At 42.4% G+C, this 20790-nt stretch overlaps 1 protein-coding gene across 1 annotated transcript; it reads right to left on the bottom strand.

Annotated features, from left to right (window-relative positions):
* Window positions 1-2207: 2207 nt before the first annotated feature.
* On the bottom strand, window positions 2208-14537 carry LOC136159316 (dihydrodiol dehydrogenase 3-like). The gene is made up of 9 exons (XM_065921397.1): window positions 14442-14537; window positions 12031-12198; window positions 11641-11757; window positions 9890-9967; window positions 9350-9472; window positions 7379-7488; window positions 6342-6507; window positions 3260-3342; window positions 2208-2769 (listed from the first exon to the last, which is right to left on the bottom strand). The coding sequence occupies exons 1-9, from the start codon at window positions 14523-14525 to the stop codon at window positions 2727-2729; spliced, it is 972 nt and encodes a 323-aa protein (XP_065777469.1). The 5' UTR covers window positions 14526-14537; the 3' UTR covers window positions 2208-2726.
* Between the last annotated feature and the right edge of the window lie 6253 nt (window positions 14538-20790).

Raw genomic sequence — 20790 nt, 5'->3', positions numbered from 1 at the left:
AGGCCTAACTTCCAGAGATAGGGCAGTGTGTCTCCCTGCACTTTCCGAGTCTTATAACCACATTCCCAGGTCATACTGGGACTGCTCATGAGGAAACAGGTTGTGGGAGTGTGTGTGAGAGTGCTGGGTGCCATACTGCGGTTGCCTAGACAAGGTAATATTAGTTCAAACAGTAAATAATCTGCCTGTGATGCAGGAGACCAGGGTTCAATCCCCAGGTTGGGAAGTTCCTCTGGAGAAGGAAATAGCAACCCACTCCAGTATTCTGCCTGGAGAATTCCATGGACAGAGAAACCTGGCGGGTTACAGTCCATGGAGTTGCAAAGAGTTGGACACGCCTGCACCACTAACACACACACACACACACACACACACACACACACACACAGGGCACTCAAAAACAGTCATAAATTCCCCAGAACCAGAGCCACTCAGGAGTCAGGTAAGTTGTGACTCAGAAATGAACTGAGTTGCCATTAGTTTCCTATTGGGCTGACCCAAGGACTGGGCACATGCCACACCAACTAGGGAAGGACAATCAGGATGTGGTACAAATCTGCAAACAGTGAGTATGCTGTGGTTGTTCAAGTACCCAGTCATGAACACACAGAGGAAGAGAGAGAAAAGACATACAATAAAGAAACGTGAAAAAAGAAAGCTAAAAAAGAGACAGAGAGGAAAAAAGAAAGAGAAAATCATGAGTCATGACACTGTTTTTGTTACTGTTTAGTTGCTAAGTCAAGACCCTTCTTTTGTGACCCCATGGATGGTAGCCCCACAGGTTTCTCTGCCTATGGGATTCTGCAGGCAAGAATACTAGAGTGGGCTGCCATTTCCCTTGCCAGAGGATCTTCCTGGATCAGGGATCCAACCCACATCAACTGCATTGGCGGGCAGATTCTTTACCCCTGCCCTACCTAGGAAGTCTGATCCATGAAAGAAATAAAAGAAATCGGCACTGACTCTTCCAGAACTGTCACAGGAGCCACATTTAGTGCACAGTGAGTGTCACACACTGTCCTGGGAAGGAGCTTCAGATGGGCAAGCTGATGCTGAGATCACCCTCCCCCGGGAGCATATCAGGGTCACATCTCTTGAAAACACACGACACCAGCAGGAAGCCCCCTCCACCAAGGCTGTAAAGAACCATCCCCATGGAGCTAGGTGGGAAGGAAAGAGAAACCGTCAGATCAGGACTGAGTTCACAGGAGGGTCCCAGATGAGGAGGGGGGGACAGGGAATTGGAGGTCCTCCCTGCAGAGACCTGTGCACACCACGCACTGGGCACCGCAGCCCTGGGACGACCCCAGGAGGTGACGACCCTGCAGCTGTTGGGAACCCAGAGGGACCCACAGGAGGGTCCGGAACCTGACTCCTCTCCTGAGACACACATCCGCTTCTGCTCCTGGAACAGATTGAAGGGGTCACCGGATGCTGCCCAGGACTTGGCCGATTTACTGGGCAGCCCGTGTGCCCCCAGCCCAAAGATGCCCCCCTCAGTGCCTCTGGATCCAGTTCACTCTCCCCGGGGCGAGGGCCACATGTGCTGGACAGAGTGGGTAGTGGGGGATACATAGTTGTATCAGACAATGAGACATCTGGACAGGCCAGGGTGGTCATTGGCTATCAGAGATGGGCCCAAGTATCAGTGTTCTGGAAATACCCTTCTCCATTTCCCTCACAGTAAAGTTCTTTAAAAGCCTATGTGACAAGGACCCCCTGCCCCACCAGCTCTCTGACTTGTCTTCAGCTCCTGTCTCCCCAACTCACTAAATCCACCCCATCAGCCATCATGCTGGCCCTTAAATGTTCCATGAATATTCTTCCTTCCTGGAGTAAGTGTTTACTATTCCGGAGAAATGCAGGGAGCCACTATCTTTATTTTCAAGACTGTTTGTAAAAGCAAGGCTGTTTGAAAAGGTATGTGAGGTGAAGGGGATTTGATGTCTCTGCCTAAAAAATGTACAGAGGAAACAGGAGAGATTGGGCAGAATTATCTCAACAGACACTTACCCATTTCTAACAGCTAAATTCTGCTGATATCATTCACAGTCTCATTCTCCACAAGACTCAAGACATTTCTCATTTCATTTATTGACATTTATTGATATAACAATTTCTTACTAAAGAATGCTCAATAAAGTTTTCCTGAATGACCAATGAATAAACTCAAAATATGTAAAGATTCATCAATATGCTGAGCATGGGCAGACAAACAAGAAATTACATAAATGGATAAGATGTCCTGCTTACTATACAGGAAGAGAAATATAATACTGGATTTTTTTTTCAGTCAATATTGGATTTTTTAACTCATATTTTCAGCTCACCAGGATACTTAGGCTATGTTTCAAGAGAAGTATACAACCTGTTGATTGAAGTTTATTTATCTTTGTAAGTAAACAAATGCACATATTTGTCTAAGAAAATCACAAGGTAAATGCATCAAAGGTAACTGTTATCCAATGGGTAAACACAGCTAATCATCATTGCCCATCCTGTCCCTTCTCTATCTAAATATTCTGTCATACATATGTATTATTTCAGGAAGAAAGAGTATTCTTACTTTGAAGTCTATGCTGTTTCATAAACTGTTTATTTTTAAAAGGAAAGGCATGATTTCAGAAGTTCAGACACTTGATTTAAACTTCTCCTTCAGGCACAAAAATTTTCTTCACCACTCTAGAAGTAACAAGTTATGGAAGAACCACAGTGAGAGCTGAGAGTCAATATTCTTCAGAGAATGGATACTCAGGGTGACTGACACCACTGGAAGACAAAGAGGTGGATTCATTTACGAAATCTGACATCATTATAACACAGCTTTAATTAACATATTCCCCTGACATAAATAGAATTAACAATTAAACATATTCACTGGTCACTGAAAGAATAGTCGGCTGCAGGCATTGTCCCTTTGTGTTTCCTGGCTCCCTGGGCTCTGAGAGGAGGTACACCAGGCACAAGGTTTAGGGGAACAAATTAGTGAATTCATTCACCTCAATGTCAACTGTGGGAGTTTTACTGATGGGCTATCCTGGGCCCCAATCACATTTCTGTTGATCAAGGATGGAGCTCTGGAGGAAATCTCTGGTTTGAGGTCTGCAGGAAGTACCTGGCTGACTCCTACACTAGAAATCAAGACTGTCTTCCAAGAATTAAACTTTTAAAAAGCTTAGTTTCCCTGCTCACCTGCCTGTGACAAAAGAAAAAAGAAAAAAAAAAAAAAAAAACCTGTGTATGTGAAACAGTCACTTACATTAGAAATTCATAGTATCTTATATTTCTGTTGAGGCCATCAATTGCTTTCATGTCATCTGGACTCAATTCAAAGTCAAACACCTGGAAGGAAGGAACAATCACATTAATCTCTCCCAGAAGGAGCTGACCTCCCCCTGGGGACTGGAGGAATTTCCAGCTGGATGGAGACAAGAAGAGGGGGCAGGAAAGCCATGTCTGTCCTCAGCTTGCTGGAGAAGAACCTGGGCCCCTCTGCTGAGTTCTCACCTCTCCTTCCCACACCTTCTCCTTCTCTGTCCACCTCACAAACATTACAGTGCATCAGTCCCTTATCTTTCTGAGTGAATCACTTGTGACAGAAAACAAACTAAAACCTGCTTTTTCCAAACACACTGCTTTAGACACTCCTGATTCGATACTGAACCTGAGCTAACATTAGAATGTTTGCCTCTCCCCAACATGCCCTAAGGGTGACAGCATTCAGCTGAAGCAGTGTGGGAAGGAAATGCCCCCTTGAAATCCTGTTCAGGAATATGTTATGAAACTTGCTCATTATCTATGAGTAAATCTAAGGAAACCTATATATCAATGCCTTAGTGGAGGAGATCCCAGTGTTGGGAAAATGTCCTGGAGAAGGAAAGGGCAACCCACTCCAGCATTCTTCCCTGGAGAATCGCATGGACAGAGGAACCTGGCGGGCTACAGTCCATGGGGTTGCAAAGAGTCAGACACAACTAAAGCAACTAATGCTTTAGTATAAACAGTTATGAGTGAAAAGTGTTTAAAACAATAAAGAACAACAAATTATTAAAAATTCACATCACAGTCAATAAAAAAAAAGCTCAACTTTCTAAAGAAATACATTTTCCAGAGTGATTCAGTGTGACATGAACATGACTTAAACACATATTCCTTTGTGGAAATCAGTAAAGTGATACTAAATTTTAAGTAGAAGAACAGCTAGTCAAGAGCAGTCAAGACATCCTTAAAAACAAATGTACCATTCTGAGAAAGAACATTTATTTTCCATTTTAAAAACACAGAACAGAAAACTGAATAGTTAAATAGAAGAGAAGGGCCACAAATGTACTTATGGACACTTGTTATATGACAGAGTTGATAACGAAAATCTATTAAATATATTTCAACAAACATATAGGCAATCATTTTTATATCACATTAGAAAATCAATTTCAGGTGTATTTTTGAATCAAATTTGAAAGAAAAACAATTTTTCAAGGGCCCATGCACCTGACTCTTGTCATGGGCTGACCTGTAACTTGCAGTGAGACTGAAATTTGCAAGAAGTGGTGACTTAGTTCTGAGCTGAGATAATGACATAGATTTTTCCCCACTCCCTGGCTTGAAATCACAGCACTATCCTGAGATGAAAATCAAGTTAGTTGACCACAGTCTAGCCAAATTTATATGAAAAACTGCATGGAAAAGTGTGCAGGCTCCTCTGAGAAGAGTCATATCTGCCTGCTACAGCAGAACTGCCAAACTGCTCTGCACTGAACTGCAAATGCATAAGGGAGCCCAGCCAAGAGGACAACAGTTGAGCTGAGTGCAGGCGGAAACTCAAACCACAGAATCAAGAGACGCATAACTGATCTCTGCATTAAATCTTAAAACTGGGGAGAGTTTTCTATACACCTATGCCTAAGGGTAGAGTAATGGTCTCTTGCACAGAAAACAAATGAGATACATCATGCAAAAGTGGACAAAGTCTTGAAGAGGAACTTCACAAAGACAGAAACTCAAGAAAGTTAAATATATGAAGATGAAACCTTATTAGTATTCAGGAAAATGCAAAACAAAACCACAATGGTTTGGAGATGAAAGATTGCTGCCATAATTTTCATGCCCCAAAATTCACATATGGATGGTGTTAGAAATGGAGCCATTCAGGGGTGATTAGGTCATGATGATGGAGCCTTAGTGAATGAGATTTCAACAATCACAGTCATGTAAGAAACTTGGGAGAACTCTGTTGCCCCTCAACCCTGTTAAGATACAAGGAGAACCTTATGACCTAGAAGAGGGGCCATTACATGACCATACAGGCACCCTGACCTCAGACCTCCAGTTTCAGAAATGTGAGAAACAAATTTTCATTGTTTCTAAGACACCGCATCTGTGGCATTTTGTTAAAAACAAACAAACAAAAAAAGTCCAAAAGGCTTAAAATAATCACATAATGCAATTTCATCCATTGAGAATGAAGGTAAGAAGACATCATTTGTACACGGTGATAGGATAAATTGCAGACCTAGCACTGGAACTAAAATCTCCATTTTCTGTCCAAATGTATTTTCTTGGGCTCCAAAATCACTATAGATTGTGACTGCAGCCATGAAATTAAAAGACCCTTGCTCCTTCTAAGAAAAGCTATGACAAACCTAGACAGCATATTAAAAAACAGAGGCATTGCTTTACCAACAAAAGCCCATAGTCAAAGCTGTGCTTTTCCCAGTAGCCATGTATGGATGTGAGAGGTACACCGTAAAGAAAGCTGAGCACCAAAGAAATGATGCTTTTGAACTGTGGCATTGAAGAAGACTCTTGAGAGTCCCTTGGACTGCAAGAGGATCAAACCAGTCAATTTTAAAGGAAAACAGTCCTGAATATTCATTGGAAGGACTGATGCTGAAGGTGAAGCTCCAATACTTTGGTAACCTGATGCAAAGAACTGAGTCATTGGAAAAGACCCTGATGCTGCAAAAGATAGAAGGCAGGAAGAATAGGGTAAGATAGAGGATGAGATGATTGGATGGCATCACCAGCTTGATGGACATGACTTTGAGCAAGCTCAAGGAGTTGGTGATGGACAGTGAAGCCTGGTGTGCTGCAGTCCATGGGGTCGAAAAGAGTCAGACAAGACTGAACGACTGAACAGAACTGAACACTCTCCAGCCAAGCCACCTCTCCTGTTGCCTCAGTAGAAGGAGAAAACCATCAGGAATATACATAAGGCATTCATGCACAGGGAAGAACAGGTAATTCATCTTGTCTCAAGGAAAGTCTTGAGAGATAGACAAAGAATGACCCTCATGAAGGATATTCGTTAGAACCCCTCTGCCAACAGCCCTACTCATCACCTTTATGTTTTCTTTGATCCGCTTCTTGTTGTAACTCTTGGCCAGAACCACAACTCCACGTTGTATCTGGTAGCGAAGGACAACCAGCGCGGGAGTTTGCTTGTGCTTTTTGGCAATGGTACAGAGAACTGGGTCCTCCAAGAGAACAGGGTGGTTCAGATTCACCCTGGAAGAAAATTCAGAAATGCTGAGGTGCTGAGACTAAGTACTCGCTTCGTGAGTAGTTTTTCCAAACAGATCAAGTAGGTACGCTCTACACCAGTGCTTCTCAAAGTGTGGTCCATGGACCAGCATGATCAACATCACCTGGGATTTTGTTCAAAATACAAATTTCATGGCTTAGCTGAAGAGAAACTGAATCAGCATCTCAACTGGATCACCTCCCATTCTGTTTACAAAGCTCTGCATGTGGTTCGGATACATTATTGACCTGAGACCAGGATTGCTAAAGTTGTGGGGTTTTTCTTTAATTCTGAAAGGTTGTTTTTCTTCTATAATCAAGGACATGAACAGGGAAACAGAAGGGGAAAACCAGGGATTTTTTTTAATTTCACTTTCCTAAGGTATTGATAAAAAGTAAGTAGTCTCAAAATCAGAGACACTTATTCCCTCGTTACTCTTCTTTAGATATTTACAAAAATGGATAAAGTTTAGTTTTTTCTATCATAATAGACCTGAGAATTGTATATTATTATCCCAATTTTAGGCATAAGGTAAATGAGACTTGGAACTTCTATTTTTAGAAATATGTTATTAGTTAATAACTACATAAATCATGATATAAGCTTGTGTCTCTGGTTCCAACTAGGTGATTATATATACATTTTAATGAAAACATTTGTTAATGATGAGTCTACAAGCTAATACAATGTATGAAAAATGGCTGGGTGATGGGAAGTTAAAACAGAAGAAAATATTGCATCCATCCCCTCTCTCCCCTCTGCTTATGAGAATTATCTGAGTACTGTATTTTAAAATATCTCATCAAAAATTGAATTTTAGGGAAACTCCCACTTGTCTTCAATAGGATTCAATACCATCCTTTTATTCGTTGGGATCCCAGAGCACCGTAGGCAACAAGAACAATATCATGTGACTTGCAGAAATCCAACAGTTTGCTCTGATTGAGATAAGGGTGACATTCCACCTGTAGAATGTCAACAGAGAAGAGTGTCAGATTATTTGAAAAGATAATATTAATATGACAGAGAAAGATTAAAAGTTTTAAATGCCTACAGGAAAGATAAACTGTGGAAAATTTTGAAAGAGATGGGAATACCAGACCACCAGACCTGCCTCTTGAGAAACCTGTATGCAGGTCAGGAAGCAACAGTTAGAATTGGACATGGAACAACAGACTGGTTCCAAATAGGAAAAGGAGAATGTCAAGGCTGTATATTGTCACTCTGCTTATTTAACTTATATGCAGAGTACATCATGAGAAATGCTGGGCTGGAGGAAGCACGAGCTGGAATAAAGTTTGCCAGGAGAAATATCAATAACCTCAGCTACGCAGATGACACCACCCTTATGGCAGAAAGTGGGGAAGAACTTAAGAGCCTCTTGATGAAAGTGAAAGAAAGAGAGTGAAAAAGTTCGCTTAAAACTCAACATTCAGAAAACTAAGGTCATGGCATCTGGTCCCATCACTTCATGGCAAATAGATGGGGAAACAGTGGAAACAGTGGCTGACTTTATCTTGGGGGACTCCAAAACAACTGCAGATGTTGATTGCAGCCATAAAATTAAAAGATGCTTACTCCTTGGAAGGAAAGTTATGACCAACCTAGACAGCATATTAAAAAGCAGAGACATTACTTTTTCAACAGAGGCTGTCTAGTCGGGCTATGGTTTTTCCAGTGGTCAAGTATGGATGTGAGAGTTGGACTATAAAGAAAGCTGAGTGCCAAAAAATTGATGCTTTTGAACTGTGGTGTCAGAGAAGACTCTTGAGAGTCTCTTGGCCTGCAAGGAGATCCAACCAGTCCATCCTAAAGGAGATCAGTCCTGGGTGTTCGTTGGTAGGACTGATGTTGAAGCCGAAACTCCAATACTTTGGCCACCTGATGTGAAGAGCTGACTCATTTGAAAAGACCCTGTTGCTGGGAAAGATTGAGGGCAGGAGGAGAAAGGGACGACAGAGGATGAGATGCCTGGATGGCATCACCGACTCAATAGACATAGGTTTGGGTGCACTCCGGGAGTTGGTGATGGACAGGGAGGCTTGGCGTGCTGCTGTTCATGGGGTCACAAAGAGTTGAACATGACAGAGTGACTGAACTGAACTGAAAGGAAAGATTGCAACATTAAATGTAAACTGGAAATATCAACATCTACAGAGAAATAGAGAAAAGTGTGTTTATACAGTTAATTTTATGACAGACCATGGATGGGAGAACCAGTCCAAGACTGAGTAATCAAAAGGTAAACTCTATATTTGAGTAGATATTCCCGGGTAAATGTTTTATCTTCTGTTAGCATCTTCACGAGCCTTTAACTTCACCCTGTAACCTGGATGACTTTCATCATCACCAGCACATTTTTCTGTTCTGTGCTCCCTGTTGAGACTCATAAATGCTGAGACAACAAGACTAAGGATTCAGCCATCAGAGCCCCACACAAACCCTTATCACCCATCTCAGCTGATTTGTTAATTTATTAATTTACTTTTCATTCTATGTTTTCATGGCTTCCTTCCTATACACAGTTCATTTCAGGGCACTTTCCCATCCAATCTTGTCATCCTTTAATCTCAGGGAAACACCTCCTACCTCTAGTTCTAGGTTCTACCTACAATTCATCAGGATGCCCTCCCCCACCTTTTCCATCCAGACTACATAGAAATACTATTTTGGGTTCTATTCACACCATCCAGATAGAGATTCTGTTCTCTAGAGTCCTCTGTCCACAAAGGTCGGATGAACAGGAGGGGAGGATAGACAGATGTTTGGCTCCAGTGCAAGAAGGAGTGTCTGAAGAGCAGGAGGGACAGGAGCTGAGTTGCTCACCTGGTTGCAGACAGGCTTATACTTGAGCCCCGGCTTGTTCAGGATCTTCTCTAGCTGCTTGTGGTTGAAGTTGGACACCCCGATGGACTTGGTCAACCCTGCGTCCTTACACTTCTCCAGGGCCTGGGGAAGAAGAAGTGGTGAGCAGTCACTAGGAACAGGCAATAGGACAAAAATACATGTTAAAAAAAATCAATAAAGATGGTCATGTTCAAGAGTTAACATTGAGCATCAAGAGGAAAAAACAGAAGAAAGTCAACACGTAAATTGAAGAATTACCATTTCCTCCATAAAAAAAACTGAAGAAGACATATCACATGGAAAGAAAAATGCATTGTCTTCATTGTCCAAAATTCTCCATTTCATCCCTCTATGTAAATATTTCAGCAATGATTTCTCCCCTACAACCCAAGCATCCCAGCCCTTAGATTCATGAACTGCTGAGTCAGATGGTCCACAGCCCATTCTCACAGGTAGAAGAAATGAAGGAGGTTCCCCCTCTCCTGGCTCCTCCACTGGTTCTCTCCTCCCTGGACTCACCTCCCATGTGTGACAGAGATCCACCGAGTCAACTATCAGTTTTCCATTTTCATCTTTTGGAAACAATTCCTCCCCTGGCTGGAACAGAAGCAGGAATATTAGGGATGTGACCAAATAATTTGTCCACAATTAGCCAGGCTGCAAGGCACCAGGAATTAAATCTCCACGAGGTAGGTTTACAACTTTCTGCATACTAATATTTGCAAGGTGATTTGTGTATGGAGTTGTAAGAAATTTCTATAGGAGGGAGGCTTATTTTATTGTCTTACACTTTTTATGTGTTACAAAAAATACAATTTTTCTATGTCCTAAAATGGACTTCCAGTGACTTCTGTGAATTTTGTCTGTTTCCTGTACTTGCCTTTCTTGAAATGTCTCTGGTCTGAGAAGGGCAGTAAGTTCCATGCCATAATTTCCAGAATAAAATTTGCAAGCTACATCTGGGCTAGATATAAGATTTCCTTTTCCCTTTGAGCATCAGATGCGCTAGAGCAGGCATGTGAGCCAGCAAGGCTCTCGTTAGGTTTATATGGAATGTGGAAAATCCAGACATGCTCTCAAATATCCATGACCCAGAGCCTTGAAATGCCCCCAAAATTATATTTGCCACCAATGGAAAATGTTCAATAAAAATATAGTAATGCCATGGTAAGCGATAGAAAAAGGAGACATTTCTGAAGAGTCCTGCAAATCCTCAAATTTCTCTGTGTCTGAGACTTGCAGTCTACGTAGTGCACTTAGCTATTTTGCATTAGATGACTTGAGTTGATTTCTGTAACTTGAAATCAAAAGTTCTAAGCAAACCATTCTTTCTTTTTAATTTCTTTTTTAATTGAAGCATCATTGCTTTACAGAATTTTGTTGTTTTCTGTCAAACCTCAACACGAATCAGCCATAGGTAAACATATATCTCCTCCCTTTTCAACCTCCTTCCCATCTCCCTCCAAATCCCACCCCTCTAGGTTGATACAGTGCCCCTATTTGAGTTCTAAGTAAACATTCTTAATTACTAAGTGCGGCCTACAAATCTCATTGTAAAGTCAGGCAGGACTGTAGACAATGTCTCCCAATTCCCTATAAAGGTACAAGGTTTAGACTCACCCAAGAGGGAGCACCACCAAATCTGCTCAACTTAAAAGGATGAAAGACAAGATAAACTCATCGTGTTCAATGTAAGGCAGTGTCATGCTCACCACAGCTGCACCAAACTCTTGGTTCATGAAATCCCCAGACACTCAGGAGTCATAACCAGGACTGTGTGCAGAACTCACCTATTTCTACCTCCTCAAGTTTTTCAGGCAGAGACTCTCAGATTATTAACTCCTTTGTCTGGGAGGCATGTAACAGAGTCAAAGAAACTCGGTAAATAGATGACCACAAATGATTATTTGGGGGATTCTACTCTAGTGAAGAGTTGACTCACTGGAAAAGACCCTGATGCTGGGGAAGGGGGGTGTTGGGGGCAGGAGGAGAAAGGGACCACAGAGGATGAGATGGCTGGATGGCATCACTGACTCGATGGGCATGAGCTTGAGTAGCCTCCGGGAGTTGGTGATGGACAGGGAGGCCTGGTGTGCTGCGATTCATGGGATCACAAAGAGTTGGACACGACTGAGTGACTGAACTGAACTGAACTCTAGCGTAATCATCCCTTCAATCTACCAAGAAAAATCTTAATTCAACCATCCTTGCAAGTTGATGCACATTCTAACACAAGACATAATATTGATGTAATCACACATATTTCCAACCTTCATAGCCAGTGGAAAATGAATAATATAGAGATCGACATAGTCCAGTTGAAGATTTTTCAGTGACTTTTCCAAGGCTGGCCTGACCAGCTCTGGCCGAAGAAAGGTGCACCAAAGCTGAAAATATTAAAGAATAGAAATTTTATTAATAATAATTTAGGAAATTTTCTTTTGGTCTTCCCTTGTGGCTTGTGGGATATTACTTCCTTTACCAATAATGGTAATGTGCCAACTCTTAACCGCTGAACACCAAGGATTTTTAATACCGTAAGAACATACCAAAAATCATAGTTCACCAATCAACTCTTCACCAAATAAATAATACTATTATATATTAGTCACCTGGGCACACTCACTAGCCCACATATTCACACACACAACACACAATACCTTTGAAGTGTAGAATATGTCTTCTCTCTTCACAGTGCCATTTGCAATCTTGCTTCGAATGGCCTGGCCAACCTGCTCCTCATTTTGATACAAATGAGCACAGTCAACATGGCGGAACCCAACGTCTATAGCGAATTTGGTGACTTCCAGAGCTTCACTCTTAAGAACCTACATGAGCAACAAGGCAGAATTTTAACATCCACATGATTAAGTGATTGCTAGCACAAGCTTTGATTTTCCAAAGATTCAACTTTTCTTCATGTCTTTGATTAGATCTGTATGTGTGGTGCCGAACCCTGGACAGTTTCCCTGAACATTCTTGGTCAGATTTTAAATACACACAGTAACCCTCACATCCCTAATGATCTGTGGTCAATCACAGGCATCAGATGACCCAAAGCCCACCTCCAGTTTCAGTAGACCCAAAGGACTCAGCATAAAGTTGTAGTCATGAATATGATTTGTACTATAAGATTCTTGCAGTAAAATCAACAAAGGTATAAGGTATATGGTAAAGACATTAAACTACAGGAGATAGTGAGAGACAGGGAGCCTGGCCTGTTGCAATCCATACGATCACAAAGAGTCAGACATGACTTAGTGACTGAACAACAACAATAACAAAAAGCATCAAGAAGCAAGGTGAAAACTTCTGAGACCACTATCTACCAGTGAAGCTATGTGGAATACACCAGATGTAAACTGTATCTATTCAAGGTACACAAAGTGAAGTTCTCATATAAGGATCCATTGTTGATGATCACCAAAAACAAGCCAGTTAGCAGATCCCTCATTTCACTTACCTTACTTTATGGAGTTTGTAAGAAAACTTAAGACCTAGTCTCTACAAAATCTCAGGTTATCAGCCATTATTTATAACTATAGTCACGGTTCTGTGCATCAGGTCACCAACTTATTCATCTTATCACTGAAAGTCTAGACTGTTGACAAACATCTTTCCATTTTTCACAGATTTGTCTTCAGCTTCTGGTCTCCATTTCTCTACTCTCTGTTTCTATATGTTCCACTATTTTAGTTCCACCTATAAAGAGACTTTCTTGGTGGCTCAGACGGTAAAGCATCTGACCACAATAAGGGAGACCCAGGTTTGATCCCTGGGTCAAGAAGATCTCCTGGAGAAGGAAATGGCAACCCACTCCAGTGTTCTTGCCTGGAAAATCCCATGGACAGAGGAGTCTTGTAGGCTACAATACATGGGGTAGCAAAGAGTCGGACACGACTGAGCGACTTCACTTTCACTTTTCACAAAAACATCAAGTAATATTTATCCTTTTATTTTTGGCTTACTTCACTTAGTTAAAGTTCTCCCGGTTCACCTGTGTGGTTTCAAATGGCAGGATTAACTTTTTTTTAAATGTTGAATAATATTCCATAATTTTTCATGTGTCAGAATCTTTTCTACTTCAAGGAGATAGATAATTGGTGTAACCACCCTCTGTTGGGTGCAGTCCTGGTCTTTCTTAAACACATGGGCATTCAGGGATGTACTGAGGAAAGGACCAGTGAGCTTCAGTACTAGCCTGGACACTTTACTCCCAGCACCCTACTTTGCACTACAAAGTCCTGTCTTCTCTTTCCAAAATGCCTCTGAATATTTCCTTCCATTCTCCAAATGATAAAAGCGAGATGCAAAGTTTCAGGATCAGACCTTGTCACAACTACATTCTCTAAAGACAAGATGGACAGCAAACTTTCTGGCTTCAGGTCTGGGGACTTGTTCGATAGTCCATTTTCTGTCCAAGCACTGAAAACTACACTTTAATGAAAAGACATTACAACACCCAAGAATACATTACACAACCATGCCTGTAAGATGGTAGCTTATCCCCTCAAATGACACTACATTTTCCACTAGAAGTTTCCAAGGAGCAACCAATGTACAGGGCAAAACACAGCTGGAGTGTCTTGCCTGGCACCTACCAAGCACCCCACGGTAGAAAAGCAATTCTCTCCACTCTTTCCTATTCACCTCATCCTTAGGACCTTCCACCTCAAATACTTCTCTGGGTCACATCTTTTTTGAAGGAAGTAAGAGTTCTGGAACTAATGAATTACAAAGAGAACCCCAGCCATTGCAATCGCCCTCAAAGCAAAGCAGTTGACAGTCAGTGATCTTGACAGCTGAAGCTCACCTCTTCTACCAAGCTGGAAAAGAGACAGAAACTGGGGCAAGGGGCGGGGGGAACCAGAGTAATTTGCAGGTGAGTGCGGCCTCAGACCCTGATGTTGAGTGAAAACTGGATGCTCTCTCCCCTTTCACAGGGCATGGTTCTATTCTGGCTAGTGGCTAGAGAAGCTAGCCAGGAGCTCAGTGCTTGACAACACAAGTCCCTTCCACTCATGTTACATCCACTACTATTTATATCTCAACCCCAAATCACCTCTGTTACCTCTTTAGTTTCAGCGGTGCCAAATCCCAGGACAGGAATGAAGTGGCCGTCATTAAGCTTCACTCTCTGGCCTTTGGGATCCATTGTCTGTTTCACCTTTGAATAAGCAGACTGATCTTTTCTTCTGCCTCCAAGGTTATAAATAACAGGAAGTTAACGCCCCACCTGACTGTCCAATGCTAGCAGGTACATTGGAGGAAGAGAGGATTAAACCAGTGCCCATAGAGTAGGAAGAGAAATGAAGCCAATTACATTGGTAGTTTTTTTTTTAATCAGAATGACTTCAGTTATATAATGGTGAAATATGCCAAACAATTATTGCCCAAATATTACATGGAAACCTCCACATACCAGTCATTTTACTTTTCTAATTATGAAGCCCACTTTTGATCAAACATCAATTGAAACAACAATTTCATAGTACAGAACGGCACACTAATCACACAATTAAAAAGTGTTGATTATTAATCATTTTCCAAAATCTCTTAATAGAGAATCAAAATGTGAAAAAACCAAATTTGCCTTTTTAAATTTTCCAGCAGCAAAATTATTTTGCTTTAAACACCTATGGTGGTAGAGGTATAGTCAGTAAGTCATGTCCAACTCTTTTACAACCCCATGGACTGTACCCCGCCAGGCTCCACAGTTCATGGAATACCAGGCTTGATTATTGGAGTCGGTTGCCATTTCCTACACCACAATATCTTCCTGATCCAGGGATTCAACTCAAGTCTCTTGTGTCACTTACATTGGCAGGCGAATTCTCACCACTGGGCCACCGGAGAAGCCCTTACAGGCTTGACTAGGGTGAAATTCTGAAAAGAATACCAAAACCAGACATGTTGGCAAAGTGTTTATTGGCATTAATCATTAACGATTTTGGATATCACGTGCAGGTTCAAACAGAATCTTGAGTGTTTATACCTTGTACTGAGTTGTATAACGTTTTAGAGTACTCTTATTATGTAATCATTACATATTTTATTATCATGCTAAACATGCTAATAAGAAAAACATATAAATAACTGAAATTGCAACAAATTTGGGAAGAGTAAGGGAAATCATGATGCACTGGTACAAGTAGATGTTGTGAAGGGAAATTCAATTTAACACATAGAGTGATGTCAGCAAAATAGTGAGCTTGGAGGAATGATGTCTCCCTTGAAAAGGGAAGTATGGAGAGAAAGCAACTGAAAAATGTCGTAGGAGTTCTGGGAAACAGTCAAAAAAAATCTATAGCAACAAAGTGTACACACAACTAGGGAAGATTCAAAAGACCGGAAGGACATTTCTGCTATGTTTTTATTCAGACTCACCTCTCCCCTAACTTGAGAGGAGCCATCTTGATCTGTAAAATGTGGCGGTTCAGCACCCTGCTGCCTCCCTCAAAGCAGACTCATCGCAGAAATCCTTGTGTGCAATATTCTCCCCTACTTGGAGCTTCCCTGGAAACTGGTGTCCATTTCACTTAACTCTGAGTTTGAACTGAAGAGCAGCTGGAGTGGCTCATTACACCTGCAGAGGAACTAGATAAATATGGGGCCAGGACCAGGGAGTAAGGGTAGAAACACACACAAGATCATGTAAAACTCTGATAGAACAGGGGTGTGGATTTGGGAGATAGTAAGGCATTCAATCAAATCCCTTATGACTATACAGTGGAAGTGAGAAATAGATTTAAGGGACTTGATCTGATAGACAGAGAGCCTGATGAACTATGGATGGAGGTTTGTGACATTGTACAGAAGACAGGGATCAAGACTATCCCCATGGAAAAGAAATGCAAAAAGGCAAAAATGGTTGTCTGAGAAGGCCTTACAAATAGCTGTGAAAAGAAGGGAAGCAAAAAGCAAAGGAGAAAAAGAAAGATATTCCCATTTGAATGCAGATTTCAACTCCTGCAACTCAATTCCAGAAAAATAAATGACCCAATCAAAAAATGGGCCAAAGAACTAAACAGTCATTTCTCCAAAGAAGACATACAGATGGCTAACAAACACATGAAAAGATGCTCAACATCACTCATTATCAAAGAAATGCAAATCAAAACCACAATGAGGTACCATTACACGCCAGTCAGGATGGCTGCTATCCAAAAGTCTACAAGCAATAAATGCTGGAGAGGGTGTGGAGAAAAAGGAACCCTATAACACTGTTGGTGGGAATGCAAACTAGTACAGCCGTTATGGAGAACAGTGTGGAGATTCCTTAAAAAACTGGAAATAGAACTGATATATGGCTCAGCAATCCCACTCCTGGGTATACACACTGAGGAAAACAGACCTGAAAGAGACACATACACCCCAATGTTCATCGCAGCACTGTTTAAAATAGCCAGGACATGGAAGCAACCTAGATGCTCATCAGCAGACAAATAGATAAGGAAGCTGTGGTACATATACACCATGGAATATTACTCAGCTGTTAAAAAGAATTCATTTTAATCAGCTCTAATGAGATGGATGAAACTGGAGCCCATTATACAGAGTTAAGTAAACCAGAAAGATAAAGACCAATACAGCATACTAATGCATATATATGGAAATTAGAAAGATGGCAACGATAACCCTATATGCAAAACAGAAAAAGAGACACAGATGCACAGAACAGACCCTTGTACTCTGTGGGAAAAGGCAAGGGTGGGATGTTCTGAGAGAACAGCATCAAAACATGTATATTATCAAGGGTGAAACAGATCACCAGCCCAGGTTGGGTGCATGAGACAAGTGCTCGGGGCTGGTGCACTGGGAAGACCCAGAGAGATGGGGTGGAGAGGGAGGTGGAAGGGGGGATCAGGATGGGGAACACATGTAAATCCATGGCTGATTCATGTCAATGTATGGCAAAAACCACTACAATATTGTAAAGTAATTAGCCTCCAACTAATAAAAATAAATGGAAAAATAAAAACAAACAAAGAACAGCCAGGAGAGACAAGAAAGCCTTCCTCAGCGATCAATGCAAAGAAATAGAGGAAAACAACAGAATGGGAAAGACTAGAGACCTCTTCAAGAAAATTAGAGATACCAAGGGAACATTTCACACAAAGATGGGTTCGATAAAGGACAGAAATAGTATGGACCTACAGAAGCAGAAGATATTAAGAAGAGGTGGCAAGAATACACAGAAGAACTTTACAAAAAAGATCTTCATGACCCAGATAATCACAATGGTGTGATCACTCACCTAGAGCCAGACATCCTGGAATGTGAAATCAAGTGGGCCTTAGAAAGCATCACTAAGAACAAAACTAGTGGATGTGATGGAATTCCAGTTAAGCTATTTCACATCCTGAAAGATGATGCTGTGAAAGTGCTGCACTCAATATGCCAGCAAATATGGAAAATTCAGCAGCGGCCACAGGACTGGAAAAAGTCAGTTTTCATTCCAATCCCAAAGAAAGGCCATCCCAAAGAATGCTCAAACTACCACACAATTGCACTTTTCTCACACGCTAATAAAGTAATGCTCAAAATTCTCCAAGCCAGGCTTCAGCAATACGTGAACCATGAACTTCCAGATATTCAAGCTGATTTTAGAAAAGGCAGAGGAAGCAGAGATCAAATAGCCAACATCAGCTGTATCATCGAAAAAGTAAGAGAGTTCCAGAAAAACATCTATTTCTGCTTTATTGACTATGCGAAAGCCTTCGACTGTGTGGATCACAAAAAACTGTGGAAAATTCTGAAAGAGATGGGAATACCAGACCACCTGACCTGCCTCTTGAGAAACCTGTATGAATGTCAGGAAGTAACAGTTAGAACTGGACATGGAACAACAGACTGGTTCCAAATAGGAAAAGGAGTACACAGTCAAGGCTGTATATTGTCACGCTGCTTATTTAACTTATATGCAGAGTACATCATGAGAAATGCTGGGCTGGAAGAAGCACAAGCTGGAATCAAGATTGCTGGGAGAAATATCAATAACCTCAGATATGCAGATGACACCACCCTTATGGCAGAGAGTGAAGAGAAATGAAAAAACCTCTTGATGAAAGTGAAAGAGGAGAGTGAAAAAGTTGACTTAAAGCTCAACATTCAGAAAACTAAGATCATGGCATCTGGTCCCATCACTTCATGGCAAATAGATGGGGAAACAGTGGAAACAGTGTCAGGCTTTATTTTGGGGAGCTCCAAAATCACTGCAGATGGTGATTGCAGCCATGAAATTAAAAGACGCTTACTCCTGGGAAGGAAAGTTATGACCAACCTAGACAGCGTATTAGAAAGCAGAGACATTACTTTGCCAGCAAAGGTCTGTCTAGTCAAGGCTATGGTTTTTCCAGTGGTCATGTATGGGTGTGAGAGTTGGACTGTGAGGAAAGCTGAGCGCCGACGAATTGATGCTTTTGAACTAGTGTTGGAGAAGACTCTTGAGAGTCCCTTGGACTGCAAGGAGATCCAACCAGTACATCCTAAAGGAGATCAGTCCTGGATGTTCATTGGAAGGACTGATGCTGAAGCTGAAACTCCAATACTTTGGCCACCGATGTGAAGAGCTGACTCATTGGAATTATTGGTCTATTACCCCAATGCTGGGAGGGATTGGGGGCAGAAGGAGAAGGGGACGACAGAGGATGAGATGGCTGGATGGCATCACCGACTCGATGGGCATGAGTTTGAGTAAACTCTGGGAGTTGGTGATGGACAGGGAGACCTGGCGTGCTGCGATTCATGGGGTTGCAAAGAGTCGGACATGACTAAGCAACTGAACTGAACTGAACTGAACTGAAAGCATTCAAAAACAATCATATATTTCCCAGAATCAGAAAGCCACTCCTGGGCCAGGTAAGTTGTTGACTCAGAAATGAACTGAGTTTCCCTTAGTTTTCTGTTGGGCTGACCCCAGGACCAGGCACATGCAATGTCTGCTAGTAAAGGACAATCAGGATGTGGTTCAAATCTGCCAACAGTGGGTGTACTGTGCTTGTCCAAGTACCCAGTCAAGAACGCACAGAAGAAGAGAGAGAAAAGGCATACAATAAAGAAAGGTGAAACAACAAAGCTAAAAAAAGAGACAGAGGAAAAAAGAGAGAAAAACATGAGCCATGAAACTTTTTTTGTTACTATTTAGTCGCTAAGTCAAGACCCCTCTATTCTGACCCCATAGGCCCCCCAGGTTTCTCTGTCCATGGTATTCTCCAGGCAAGTGGCTGGAGTGGGCTGCCGTTTCCTTTTCCAGTGGATCTTCCTGGATCAGGAATGCAACCCGTATCTCCTGCACTGTCAGGCAGATTCTTTACCACTGCCCTAACTGAAAAGCCTGATCCATGAAAGGAAGAAAAGAAATTGGCACTGACTCTTCCTGAACAGTCACAGGAACCACACTTAGTGCACAGTGAGTGTCACACACTGTCCTGGGGAGGAGCTCGAGGGGGGCAAAAGGACACTGAGCTCAGCTCCCACAGGTGCACATTAGGGGGTCCCATCTCCTGAAAACACACGACACAAGCAGGAAGGCTCCTCCACACCAAGGCTGTAAAGAACCATCCCCATGGAGCTGGATGGGAAGGGAAGAGAAGCCGTCATATCAGGACTGAGCCCACAGGAGTGCCACAGACGAAGAGGAGGAACAGGGGCTCAGAGGTCCTCCCTGGAGAGACCTATGCACACCACACACTGGGCACTGCAGCCCTGGGACAACCCCAGGAGGTCACAGCCCCACAGCTACTGTGATTCCAGGGGGACCCACAGGAGGCCCAGGAACCTGACTCCTCTCCTGAGACATGCACCCACTCCTGCTCCTGGAACAGGCTGAGGAGGCGGCCGGACGTTGTCCAGGGCTCGGCCAGATTACTGGGCAGCCCGTGTGCCCCCTGGCCACAGATGCCCCCTCAGTGCCTCTGGATTCAGTTTACTCCCCTGAGGGCAAGGGCCGCCCATGCTGGGCAGAGTGGGCAGTGTGGGGTACAGAGTCAGCTCAGACCAGCAGGCCATCTGGACAGGCCAGGGTCGCCATCGACTATCAGAGAGAGGCCCGAGGAGCAGTGTTTTGGAAATATCCTTCTCCATTTTCCTCACAGTAAAGTCCTTTAAAAGCCTATGTGACAAGGACCCCCTGCCCCACCGGTTCTCTGACTTGTCTTCAGCTCCTGTCTCCCCACCTCACTAAACTCCACCCATATCAGCCAACTTGCTGGCCCTTAAATATTCCAAGAACGCTCTTCCTTCCTGGCAAAAGCGTTTTCTGTTCCAGAGAAACTCAGGAGCCACTGTCTCTATCTTGAAGCCTGTTTTGTAGAAATGAAAATTTGTGTGGGATGAAGGGTAGTTGGTGTCTCTGCCAAATAGATGTACAGAAATGCAAGGTGTTATGCAGAACTATCTCAACAGACACATACCCATTT

The sequence above is a fragment of the Muntiacus reevesi genome, chromosome 2 (genome assembly GCF_963930625.1).
Source record: "Muntiacus reevesi chromosome 2, mMunRee1.1, whole genome shotgun sequence".
In the NCBI taxonomy this organism is placed as follows: Eukaryota; Metazoa; Chordata; class Mammalia; order Artiodactyla; family Cervidae; genus Muntiacus; species Muntiacus reevesi.
Note: the sequence above shows the minus strand (reverse complement) of the source record. Positions and strands in the feature narration are given on the sequence as shown.